General features: G+C 38.4%; 1 protein-coding gene across 1 annotated transcript in view; it reads left to right on the plus strand.

Annotated features, from left to right (window-relative positions):
* Positions 1-861: 861 nt before the first annotated feature.
* Positions 862-13,846, plus strand: part of LOC101852871 (probable 2-oxoglutarate dehydrogenase E1 component DHKTD1, mitochondrial) — a 28,620-nt gene continuing 15,635 nt past the window's right edge. The window contains exons 1-10 of the mRNA XM_005105603.3: positions 862-1,318; positions 2,415-2,535; positions 3,526-3,700; positions 4,464-4,571; positions 5,367-5,478; positions 5,855-5,952; positions 9,148-9,211; positions 9,963-10,036; positions 12,058-12,201; positions 13,151-13,266. Of these exons, the coding sequence (XP_005105660.1) occupies positions 1,159-1,318; positions 2,415-2,535; positions 3,526-3,700; positions 4,464-4,571; positions 5,367-5,478; positions 5,855-5,952; positions 9,148-9,211; positions 9,963-10,036; positions 12,058-12,201; positions 13,151-13,266 (1,172 nt within the window). The 5' untranslated portion in view covers positions 862-1,158. The remainder of the gene's footprint in view (positions 1,319-2,414; positions 2,536-3,525; positions 3,701-4,463; positions 4,572-5,366; positions 5,479-5,854; positions 5,953-9,147; positions 9,212-9,962; positions 10,037-12,057; positions 12,202-13,150; positions 13,267-13,846) is intronic.

The raw sequence follows: 13,846 nt of genomic DNA on the forward strand, positions 1-13,846 counted from the left end.
AGAGAGAGAGCACATTAAGGGAATGAGGCAAGTAGGGAACAATCATGTGCTATAGACTATGAAAAAAATGTATCGTGTGCCTACAAGATCTAGATCTAATACCCATTAGAATCAAATTGCAGTTAAAAAAAAAATAATCAGAAGACAGGTCTTGGCGGCGGTGGGAAGAAGTGGTTTAAAGGGGCATAATCCACGAATATTTCAAGAAAGCACGACTTGCATGCATCCCCACATTATATAATTGTGTCGTCACAACCTGAGCCTGAGGCCAACGATTCATAATTAAGTAAAAAGTGCCAGCACAGCACGGAAATAATTTTGGAGGCGTGACTGGAATGAAGAGATTTCATTGGTTTAAAACGGAGGCTGTGTCTACAGAGGTCAGATGTGAAGGTAAATAGTTCAAACAGGGCTGCGGAGCAGTTGCCAAATGGTTGTTTCAATTGGTGTTTTGGTTTGTTTTTGTGTGTTTGTTGCAAATTGACCTATCTGTAAAGTTCTTTTAAAACGTAATTGAGCATTTTCTATAATATCAGAAGTTCTATCCTATTACACTATAAATGTTTCTTTCCTTTTGTCTTTTGGGGCTTGTATACTTTCTCCTAAGAACCCCCTTAGTTGAAACTAGATCAATTAATTCTATTAGATACAAACAACAATGTAAGGCTTCTTGAAAAAAAAAGTAATACCCTGTAGTTTTACCCTGACGGATTTCCCTTCCCCATAAAGAAACAAGAAAAAGGTACTTAAATAATTATAGGCCTAAATCGACCATATTGGCTAATAATATTAATAGCGGCTCTGTCTATTCAAGTTCAAGTCAGAAAAATCACTGGCAACCGCGTTGCATGTATCTGTGATTTGACGACAGAGTGCTCTCCCTTGTATATCTTGGAGTATTTGTGGCATTGGATTTTCGTCAACCGCAACATCATTGCCGCAACCTAGAATCTATTTTAGTTGTTTTCTTTAGTTTATATAATTTGTTTGGCTTTAAAAAAAGGAATAGAAGAGCTCATTGTATATGATTGTGCATTTATATTGCGCTCAAACTGGTTCTTTGAAGTTTGCTTTTGAAGGAATAAGACAAGTCGAGCATAAAATTTATCGTTTGAGTTGGTCTGATATTGTTGATATGCTGCTAGAATTATAATAAGAATGGCCTTGAGTTTAGCACACAAAGCAAGCAAATTGCTGCAGAAAACACTGCTGTACGGTCACGTCTCTTGCCTGAACTACCATTCGAAGCAAGGCGTCTTTGGTTATAATTCTGCTGTACAGCAGAATAGATTGTCTAATCCGACATCAGAGTCTCTATGTAAGTCGTAAACGTAATGTGACATAATTATGTCATAATATTATGTTGTAGCCTAGGCTTCCTCTCCTCCTCAGCCCCAGTCCTAGCCCTGGAGTCTCGAGATGCCTACAATACAACAGTAACTTGTAAACAGTAGGCCTATGTGAAATGACTTGTCAAACTAATCATGAATAGGAATATGTGTTTTACTTCTCCTATCTTGTACTTGTGGCATTCATCTGATAGTTTAGGCATAGCATAGGCCTACATATTGGTTGGAAGAGTAGGCTATAATAATTCTTCACATTTTAAGCCTACTGATAGATCCCTTAGTTGTTTTTTGTTGTAACTCTCGCAATAACTACCATCCCCACATTTTTTGGCGTGTTTTTCTATTTTTGTGTATGCTACGATTTAAATTTGATAGACATCTCTGTTTATATTTTTTTAGTTATGAATTGTTGAGAGCTGAGATTTTGGGAAGCACGTATAAGCTATATATAGATATATATCTATATATTAGGAGGCTTCGTGGTGAAATACGAGGCACTCGACAAAATAAGGAAATTGGAGAAACGGGCATTTTTCAACCATTTTATCTAATTTTAAGTTTTTTGTTTAACCCTTTTATGTCCAAATAAAAACACATTTCCTTGTGAATTATATTGAAAAACGTTGATTAAAAGCTCCAAATATGTAATTTTTCAGTTTTCAAGGACTCTTTAGCTATTAAAGTTACCAAACGTTGGGGGCCATTTCTCGCTATTTCTACCACTGAAATCGAGTGAACTTACCAAGACCTTTCAATCACAAATATCTTCACTTCTGCTCAAGATAGGTGGGTATTTTTTCTCAGCAAAAGCAAGATAAATAGAACAAGCTTTAAGATGATACCAATAACCGCATGCACCAAAATTGACGAGCGCCTGATTCCACTGCGTCGTGACGCATAGATTCTATATATAATTTTAATTTTAAGGAATGTGAATTTTTTTTTCATTGATGCTTTAGGATAAAATTTCTCATGATATAACTCATTGTTCTTAACTGAAATTTGATTTCATTCGTCTCCAAAAGGGAACCTTCCACTCTTTTGTTTTGTTTCTTTAATTTTTAGATTCTTCCGAGGAATTGAGCAATCGAATCAAACATGCCAACATTGTGCGCCTGGTTGATGCTTATCGCAGTTATGGACACAGAAAAGCTACCCTTGATCCACTGAGCTTGCAAGAGAAAAGGTATGTTATGTGGACAGGCAGGAAGCATGTTGAAAAGAAAAAGAACAGAGGTTCTTATTTATGTTCTAGAGCTGTACTTAGGCTAGGCCCCATGATTTACCGAAACCTGTTGAGTACACAGGTCTCATTAGATCTAGTAATTCTATTCAGGTTTAAACTACATGCATGCATGTCAGTAAGGCACCTTTTGGTTTCGTCTGAAATACAAACAAATCCTTTGGGTATTGCAAACTAAAATTTTATTTACAATTCAGCCATCATTATTAAGTATGGCTAGCCTACCAGTCCAGCCAAACTTCGTAGGTTAGGCCCTATTGACCAACACCTATTGAGTACATGTACAGACCTCGTTAGTAATTATTCAGGTTTAGAATACATGCACTGTCAGTAAGACACCTTTTGGTTTTGTCTCAAATAAAAATACTTTAGGTATTGCTCACTTAAAATTTATTTACCATTCAGTAGGCCTATTTTTTGCTATTTGTCAGTCTTACCATCATTACTAAGTATGGTTAGCCTAGCCGTTTAGCCGTCATTAAGTATAGCTATCCTCTTCCTTTAATGTTTACGAACAAGCAGGGCTTTCAATATTCAATGACAGCTAATTCCCAAGGAAAAAAATATAGATTTTTTCAGCTCATGGGTTCTTGACTGGTCATGATATTGGTTTCAATGTTCCTTTTTTTATTCAATGTTTAAAATTTTTTTTTAGAATAAAACTTTTTGAGGAAAATTGCCAGTATTATATGTGATGGAACCTTTATCATTGAAAGGCATTTTCAAATATATGTGTTGTCCAATTTCTACCACATTTCATGTGCCAGGATACTGTCGCAATATATTGTTCTTTTTACTTCAACCTCTTGTTTTATTGCTAAAATTGTGTGAAATTTTCCCTCAATACTCATTTTCCAATGCAGGAAATGGTCGCTCATTCTCTGCAAATTTCATGTTTTTTTAGAGATGAGGCCTTGTTTTTTCATTTTACAGAGTCCTGTCTGAGTTAAGCCCAGACCAGTTTGGTGTCACGGGAGAAAGTGCAGCAGTGATTCAGTCTGCAGGAATTGTCAGTGGATTGGCCGAAGAAATAGCAGTCTCGGATTTGATTGACCACCTAGAGACGGTGTATTGTGGCTCTATTGCTGCTGAGTTCCAATACTTGCCGGTAAAACTTGAGGGCCAAAATTTCCCTTTTCAGCTAGGTGTTGTTTCCACTGGACACAAAACATGCAATATTTTTGTGTCCATCATTAATTTTGATGCAGCGTGGTGGAATCAGACTCTCGTCAATTTTTGGGTTTGTAGAGCTATTGGTATCATCTTAAAGCTTGTTCACTTGTGTTTTTTTGGATGAAAAAAATGTCCATTTATCTTGAATACAAGTGGAGATATTTGCGAATGAAGGAGGTGGGGGTCACCTGTTTTCAGAGGAAAAATTAGTGAGAAAATGGCCGCCAAAGATTGGTTATTTCCTTAGCTTAAGAGTCCGTGGTAACTGAAAATTTCCATTTTGTGTGCTTTTAATCAACGTTTTTCAGAAAAATCCACACAGAAATGAGTTCTTTAATGGGCTTGAAAGGTGTTGGGCCAAAAAACAAAAACTTGATAAAAATTCACAAACCTGCGGAAAAATGCAAGTTTTTTTCAATTTGATTATTTTGACGAGAGCCTGAGTCCACCACGCTGCCTCACAATTTGTTTTGTATCAAATGGTTATGAAGCAATAAAAATTATCTCTTTTATAAATTCTATATTTACCCCTGTCTTTAGATTTTATTTTGTTTAGTGTTTTCATGAAGTACAGTTAGATATGAGTTTCCAAATATAGTTATTTCAATATTCAAAGCTATAAAATGACACTATGACGATATCAATTTGTCTCAAGCAAAATGAAAAGAGTATGTTTTTTCCTTTTCTGTTCACTGCAGTCTGAAGAAGAGCGTGTGTGGTTTGCGCAACAGTTTGAGGGAAGAAATGAGACAGAAATACCCAATTCAAGGAAAGTGGAACTTGCAAAACTGTTGTTACGATGCCAGGTAGGAATAATAGCCATGTTCAGTTGGTTCTTGTGTTCCTTGTGGCATTGTCGTATATCATCTATAAGTGCCTTTGAGCTATTAATTGTTTCTTTGACACTTGTTGTTTCATGGATGGGTTGAGGGTGCCACTGGGAGGTCCTACTTCTTTTTTTCCTCTCTGTTATTCCTGTCTATCTGTCTTGCTTTTTCCCTTAATGATATGACCGTTATTGTGTCGATGTGCTTTTTTCCTAACTGAAACTCAAACAGTTGTCATTTGGGCCAACATCTTCTGCTTTATGTCTTTCTAAGTGTTCATCAATTTTACTATCTTTATTGCTGCGTGAAGGTGAAGCAGCAGATTTATGTATAATGTGATTTTGCATCATTATGAACAAATACACAATGTTGGATGACTTTCAGGAAGGTAAGTAGGTGATATTAGATGGGTACAGCTTGTAGGATTCCCCTCTAAGCAAATGTGTGAATTCCAAATGTTCAGTAAGTTTGTAAATTTACTGAGTATTTTTTGCTCAAGAAAGGTCAAAACTTCCAATAACTTTTCAAAAGTCTTTTTTTTGACTTTCTTACCCAGTCTGTGATGTGAGGCGTCATCTAGGTGGATGCTATATTTTTATGTCATGAGATGTTCTAGGGGTTTTTTTGACTGCATTTCTTTGGGAAAGAACTACCCCGAGGATATTTTACATTCTTTTTGTAGGCTTAGAGTTACTAAGTTACGTAAATCCCTGCATTGTCTAGTCCTTTATTCTTTAGTTGCTTCTCTAGTTGACGTACCTACTGTCTCTGCAGGCTTTTGACCACTATGTTGCCACAAAATTCTCTTCTGTCAAACGATACGGAGGGGAAGGAGGAGAGAGCATGATGGCCAGCTTTGACGAAATCTTCAGCAAATGTGCTCAACGTAAGTGTGTATTCATTTTCAGTGTCTGATTACATATTGACATAATTTAGATCAGTGTTGGAATGTGTTGTTTTTTAGATTTACAAAGAAACCAAATACCGTACATCTTTAAAAAGTCAAGGGACTGTAATTGCAAAAAGAGTCCGAGTAGCCGACTTTCTAAATTATGTAGATTATGTCAATTGGGATGTAGATCATTCCTATAATGTGGAGACTGATGGCTTCACAGGTAGATCGAGAGCTTATGGTGAGTGGTGACTCTTTGTAAAGCCAGATGAGAAGGCAAAAATACAGTGCACTCTGGGGATCTGGAATGTTCAGAGGAATAGAAAAGTCTGCTATGAATTAAAATTTTACTTTAATCTCACTGTTTCAGATGATGTGAAAAATGTAATTGTTGGCATGGCGCACAGAGGTAGACTGAACTTCATGACTTGTCTGCTGGATTTCCCCCCGGTGATTATGTTTAGAAAGGTACGTCTCTCGTTGGCTGTGTCTCCGGTCTGGAAAGTTTGGACTTTGAATGTTGTTGTTGTTGTTGTTATCGATCCAGCAACAGCTGGGCTCTCGCCCTTCTGTCCAATGCCATGTAGTGATAAGTGCAGGTTTGCTGCAGTTGCTGTAATGTTCCATAGAGTGTGTTGAACTTTGAATCAGTTTGTAGAGATGCTTTTTGTTGTGGGATTTGTTGCTCTTTGAAACTGAAATGGCAGTTGTTTTGAGGGCACCATCATATGGTCCTTCTTTGTTTGTTTCCCTCTGCTGTTGCTGTATGTCTGTCTTGCCTTTTCTTTCTACTAAATGGCCGTTATTTCAATGTGCTTTTCTTTACTCAAACAAAGTTGAAACATTCCTTTAAAAAAAATAATTGTTGTTAATGCTACTTTTTATCCTGCACTATAAGGACCTTTGCGATAATGTCATGTAGCGGTCAGAACAGGTATTTCTGTAATGTCTGTATTGTCCTATCATGTGTGCTATGAGTGTCTTGTCTCTGAGGGCTTAGAGAAAAGATTGCTGATAATGACAGTAATAATGTGGATCAATCTTATAGTGCCTTCTCCAGTGTGAAGACAACTCCACGTGCTTTACATAAATGCAAGTACAAATTTGTAAATGAACAATACAGTATATGTTTTTGAGGAAAAATTGATCTTTGCTCATTCACACACAGACACACTCGCACACTCAATTACAGTCTCTCTCTCACAAACACACACATACACAAATATGCACTCTCTCCCCCCCCCCCCCCCCCCTCCACCCATCTACACACACAGACACACACACACACGCTCGCACACACATGCACACACACACACACACACATGCACGCACACACACACACACACACAAACACACACACACACACATATACCTCTCTCATCACACACAAATGCATACACCTCATTATGAAGTGAGCACATACAAATAAATAATGTAACATACACAATACAATTCATAAGTCAGTGCAAAATACATAATGAGATACATAGTCATTTACATAATATATCATCGGATGTTATGTTGTGGCTCAGCATGGTGGTCTGTGTCTCATAGGGAGAGTCATACAGACAGCTTTGAGGGCCGAGCTGTGCTTGAGTTCTCACAAAGAAGTTTGAAAATAATGATATTGTAAAGGTAAGAAACACAGTTGGACGATCTGGATTTCGCAGACGACTTGGCGCTTCTGTCGCACACCCAGGAACAGATACAAGCAAAGACTTCAGTATTAAACAGCCTATCGGAGTCTGTTGGATTGAGGATCCACCCTGGAAAGTCAAAGGTACTAAGGACAGATGCACAACGAAAGGAGCAGGTCACAATAAAAGGAAAGGCCCTAGAAAACGTTGAATCCTTCTGTTATCTTGGGAGCATAATTGACAGAGAGGGAGGAACAGGTGCTGAAATAAAGTCCCGCATTGGTAAAGCACAGGCTGCTTTCATATCTTTGGATAGGATTTGGAAGACCAGAGAGATCTCACTTCGAACAAAGCTGAGGATTTTCAATTCAAACGTGAAGTCGGTCCTGTTGTATGGATGTGAGGCATGGAACGCATCGCAGACTTGTATAAAGAGGATCCAGGTTTTCTTGAACAGGTGTCTAAGAAAGTTACTGAGGATCAGATGGACAGACAGGGTCACCAATGTGGAAGTGTTAAGGAAAACAAGACAGATCCCAGTCAGAGATGAGGTAGGAAGAAGGCGAGGCGATGGATTGGACATACTCTCAGGAAGTCAGGCAGCTGCATAACAAAGAAAGTTTTGGATTGGAACCCACAGGGCAAGAGATCAAGGGGAAGATGTCGTGGAACTTGGAGAAGAATCACAGAAATCGATGTACAGAAAAGTGGAAAGACATGGAATAACATCAAGAGGCTAGCCCAGGATAGAGAAAAGTGGGGGGTGTTTGTCCGTGGCCTATACCCTGGTGCTGGGTGAGAAAGGCAATGATGATGATGAAAGGTAAGAAACTCTTTGTTGATAACCGTTCCTAATTAAGCAGGTTATCATGCGTGGCTGTTCCTCAGCAGTTAATTTTGCTCCCTGTAGACTGAAAACCTCCAAGATGAGATCATGTCCCGGCTTTGCTACCTGTGAGCATTTGTCCCCTGCGGTGTTATATCACGTACACATAAAACTTCATTGTTGTTTATGACATTCCTGAGGTGCAGAGTAACAACACTCAAATCTTCACCTGGACAGAAGGATGCATATCAATGATGTGTATATTTGCATATATTGTGTTGCAGCAGCTGGTGACAGTGCAATGTCAGTATTTTCCTGTTCAGAATTAAAAGACTACAGCAACAGATGTTCTCTAAATTGACCCCATGTTGCTGTTGTGACTGGTGGTCATCTGTCACAGCCGGCCACCGATATACAGTACGGGAGTCTGTAATGTTACAGTTAGGCTCTTCGCTGCCACATGCTGAAGAAGACATCAGTTTTATTGCCAAATGAATAGGTATCTTTATTGAGTGTCTCTGTGTGTGTGCTGCAACCTCGTATCCCATCCACCCCAGGTTGGCACTGATATGCTGGGATGATAATGATAATAGTAACAATAGTAAAAAGCATTTGTTTAGCGAATACCCCCTCTCGACAGCAGGCTCTATGCGCTTTACACGATATTATTACCCCAGCAGAACATAGAACACTCAGGAACATTCTCGGCTTCCCAGGAAGCATACAGTGCAAGCAGCCGATTAAGCCCTCAAACACTGACAAACAGAAAGATCTTTCGCTGTCTATAGCTGGGTACCTATTGTCACATGGGTGAAGTGAGAAGTGAGGAAAATTCATGGGAAGTGCCTTTCTCAAGGACACAACGTCGGGTCGCTGGCGGGATTCAAACCCACTACATTATGGTTGCGAGTCCGAGAGCCTAACCACTAGACCATTTACATGCAGGGATGAAGGAGTCGACCATCATTGTGTCGACGAGGGTGTAAAATATTAACAGTTATAGTATAGAGTTCTACAGTGCGCTGTGGTTTGTATGTGAGATAAAGGTCTTTTTGAACAACTAAGTCATTGAACAAGTCCATACTTTTTCAGTTGGGGCCTGTCGATTACATAACAAATGTGCATATAAGGTAAATTTTTATTCTTTGTTTTGTTTTCTTGGGTTAAGATTTTTTTAAAAAATGTGCCTTTTTTCCCTAGATGCAAGGACTGTCAGAATTACCTGCAGGTGCCAGAGGGGTCGGGGACGTGCTGTCTCATTTATGTAAGAATTTTTGGTTTTTACATCACATTCTATATGGGTTAGATAAAATATCTATGTCGGTGACTGGGTGCAAGACTTCGGCAGATGCTGTAATGGTATTTGGTGTTTGTGGGAGTCTTGCACCTAGCCATCAATTGTTTCTTATAATTTTTTTTAAAAGACAAAATTATTATTTGTTGTAGGGTGGGTTGGATAGGAGTATCTGAGACTTTGGTGGTGTGCTGTTCCCGTTTATAGGAGGACATTTACTCTCACCATTTGTACTATCTTGATTAAAAATAAAACTGAGTAGATTTCGATGTGTTTATAACTTTATCTATTTTGAAAAATCATTTTGTTGTGATGACTATTTTCTCAGACAGAACCGAGAGTTGTTAATTAAAAAAACAACAAAAAACAAGAAACGAAACAACAACAACAAACAAATAAAGAAGAAACACATGTTATCAAGCTGAAGACTTTGAATGTAATGTTTTAGTTTCTAGGTGCTTGTCAAAAATGTCTTTGTTTAGTCTCAGCTGAACTATTTGTTTGCTGTTCCAGAGAAACACTACCCGGTACATTAATGTAAGCCAGTGGGGAAAAAAAACAACTAGAAAATTTCATCTAAATGAGCAGATACCAGTAAGCAAGTTGTAAATTATCGTTGGCTCTTACGGGCAATGGTTGTGTTGTTTTTGTTTGTTTTGAAAGTCATTTATTTGAGAAATTCAGAATAATAATTGTAGTTAAATAATGTTAATGATTGCAGACACATCTGTAGACGTGACCCGAGATGGGAAGCCAGTTCATGTGTCTTTTATCCCCAATCCATCTCACCTCGAGGTAAGTTCTGCTAATGATGTATTGTTTAAAAAAAATTGATTTTCTGATTTAAAGATGCCTATATAGAAGAACTGGAATTCGGAAATATTTTTACTGTATTTTGATTTTGTAATGTGAAGGATTGTAGAGAACGGTCAAGCAGTTGCTGTGAAATAATGTCTTTGATTTAGTCTTCGGAATTTTCTTTTTCCTTTTGATACTGCCTATGTGAGTGAGGCTGCTTTACTATCATTCCTGCTGCAGCCCCAAAGAATTACTGTCTGCTGCATATACAGGTCACCACCGCGAGTAAAGTGTATTGTAATAATAATAATAAATGACATTTATATAGCGCTCAACCCCGAATAAAGTACACAGGCTCTGAGCGCTTTGCAATACAGTACAACATACAACAGTAACATGAAACGTTCTGTTCTGACTAAAGAAAATTATACCAAATATTCATCTTATTAATTTAAAAACAGAAACGACTTCAGCTGACATTTGAATGAATCAAAAGATTTGATTTCTCTCAACGTACTTGGTAAAGCATTCCAGATCTTGGGGCTTTGGTATTCAAATGCCCATTTTTTTTTGTTTTAAGTTTCATTTAAGTTTGTATTAACCTGTCCACTTTTATGGAGGAATTTCTAAATTTAATTTCAAAGATGAAAAACGCACCGTTCATCATAACTGGTGATTTTAATTTTCGCCTTGGCTCTGTGAACTCTGTCACTAAAGATATAGTCTACCTGCTGACAGAAAAGGATTTAAAGCAACTCGTTCAAGTACCAACACATAAATATCAACACATTGGGATGGGGTCATTTCCTTTGTTGAGAATAACAGTGAAATATTAAAACGTTCTGGATAAAATAAAGATATTTCGGATCATTTTCTCCCCATCGTTGAGTTGGACTTCAAAAGAACAAGGAAAGCAATATAAACAGTTCATACTTGAAACCTGAAAGATATCAATTTACCCCTGGTTCAATGAGATATTTGTGATTCTAGAGCTACGAGTTCCCCTATATATAGAGAAACCCTCAACACCATTATGGAGAATACTTTGGATGAACATACGCCTGTAAAATAAAGAAAGTTATTTCATTTTCCTAGTGGAAAGTGGTTCAACCAAGAAATCATGATGCGATAAAAAAGAAATAAAAAATACGAAGAAAAAGAAAATGGGAGAATAACACGACTTGGTGTGCATAAAGGAAATTTATATTTATGAAGAATTTTGTCGCTAAAATGATCAGGATCACCACGGCCAAGCGTGCTTTCTATTTATCTAAACTTGGAAATGTTAGAACTTGTAACAAACTTTTTGACATTTCTATTTAACTACTTGGTAACTGGAAAGGAACAGTATTACCCCTTGGTACTGATGGAAAATGCCTTACAGTGAGACTAGAGAATAGTGAGTGTGTGTGTGTGTGAGAGAGAGAGAGAGAGAGAGAGAGAGGGAGAGTGAGAGTGAAAGAGAGAGAGAGAGAGAGAGAGAGAGAGGGAGAGAGAGAGAGAGAAAGAGAGAGAGAGAGAGTTATTCTGTCTATAGAAAACGTACGGTTTATTCTGCCTGTCGCCATGCAAGTTTCAGTTTCATTGTGACTGTTGGTGACTTTTTATTGTATTCTACATTTTTTAGTGCACACATTGCAGGGAGGAAGGTGTGCCAAATTTGGTGTAGTCTAAACCTTACTCCTATGTTCTTTGCTCTAGTTTCATTAAGTGGGTGGTTGGCGGGTGCTCTGGTGTGGTTTGCTTCTTCTTTCCTATCAAACATCTGTCGTCTTTATCTCCCCTCCTCCTTTTTTGTGTTTGTTACTCTCTTGTAACACCCCTAATCTTCGGCACTTATATGGCCTTATTGTGTTGCAAATGCCACAAAACTCGTACGAAAACAAAACATAGTTTCATTAACTCTTTTGTCGTTTGGTTGTGAGCCCTGTTAAAAATATTTATTTGAAAAAATCTTTTATTGCAATATTTATGAAGAAAACGTTTTATTGATTTTTAATTATTATTTTTTTTCTCAGGCTGCCAACCCTGTTGCGGTCGGGAAGGCGAGGTCAAAGCTGCAGAGCAACCGTTGGGGTGACTACAGCGACAGCACAGAGGGAAAGCCAGGGGACGGAGTTCTGTGTCTGCAGGTGCACGGAGATGCCAGTTTTGTGGGGCAGGTGAGTCACTGGTCACACTCACACACACGCGCACACACACACACACACACACATACATACACATACAAAAAAACCCAAAAACAACAACACACACACACAAACACACACCTATTGGTCAAAATTGACGAAATTTTGTAGACGGACCGATCGTTGTATAAACAGATTTGTTGTATTGTGTGCTATGTGTTCTTTGTTCATCATTTGTTGGATAATAATAACAATGATAATAATAATACAGATAATATCTGTTGCACACACTCTCGTACAATACAGCTCTAGGCGCTATGTAATACCTGCACCTTATGTAAAATACACGTGCATGAACGTCCAACATTTAGTTTTAGTAAAGAGATGTTCATTGACACACTGACATAGTAAATAATGGTCGTTTATTGTAGAGAGAAAGCAAGATCGACAGATATAAGCAGCTGTGGGAGTATCGTGTTGAGCTCAGACCATTTATAGTGGCAGTAGAAACAGAGAGATGATATCATGTTTTTGACAAATGTGAGGCGTTGTGGTGAAATCAGGCGCTTGTCAAAATAATGAAGTCGAAGATATCGGCATTTTCCTTCCAGTTTGACAATCTAAGAAATAATTTTTGTTTTTTGGCTCAGCACCTTTTATGTCCATTAAAAAAATATTACTATGTCGATTTTACTGAAAAACGTTAATGTAAATTTTCAGTTTCCAAGGATTCTCAAGTTTTGGAAATCAACAAACTCTGACGGCCTTTTCTCACTAATTTTACCTCTAAAACCAGGCGTCCCGGACCTCTTTCAATCGCAGATCTCTCAACTTCTATTTAAGATAGATGTGTATTATTTTCATAGAGACATAGTCAAAAGAACAAGCTTTGAGGTGATACCAATAACTCCAGATGTGCAAAAACTGACGAGCGCCTGCTTCCACCGCGACGTAACACAATAATTCTTCTTCCTCTGATCAGGGAGTGGTGGCTGAGACGTTCTGCTTCGCGGACACGCCTCACTTTGACATCGGCGGCAGTGTGCATCTCATCATCAACAACCAGGTCGGCTTCACGACGGAGTCAGAACGGGGAAGGTAGGTCAGGGAGGCAGTTCTCCAGGGTGTTACAGGACTGAGTGGTTCAGGTTGGACATCGTCCATGTTTCTCTATCACTGAAAATTTAATGAATTTGAAGTGAGGTTTCTCTTTTTAGTGACTTTATAGAAGTCATCTGCATCTGAACGCAAGAGAGAGAGAGAGGGAGAGGGAGAGAGAGAGAGAGAGAGAGAGAGAGAGGGAGGGAGAGAGGGAGGGAGAGAGAGAGAGAGAGAGAGAGAGAGAGAGAGAGAGAGAGAGAGAGAGAGAGAGAGAGGGAAAGGGAGAGGGGGGAGGGAGAGAAAGAGCAAAGGAGAGAGAGAGGCAGGGAGACCATTTGGATATGTGTGCGTGTCAGTGTTGTATATCAATCATCCTTATCTCTCCTCCTTTTTTTGTGTTTATTATTCTCTTGAAACACTTCTAGTCTTAGCTACTTATAGGACTTAATTGTGTTGCAATTGCTGTAAAAATCTTACCAAGCAGTATGTAAGGGTGTGTGTGTATATATATATACTTGTTCATGTTTATGTTGTCGTGTTGATGTAGTGTTACACATTTCTATTTTGCTCAACAAAA

Source organism: Aplysia californica, unplaced genomic scaffold (assembly GCF_000002075.1).
Source record: "Aplysia californica isolate F4 #8 unplaced genomic scaffold, AplCal3.0 scaffold00480, whole genome shotgun sequence".
NCBI classification, from domain to species: Eukaryota; Metazoa; Mollusca; class Gastropoda; order Aplysiida; family Aplysiidae; genus Aplysia; species Aplysia californica.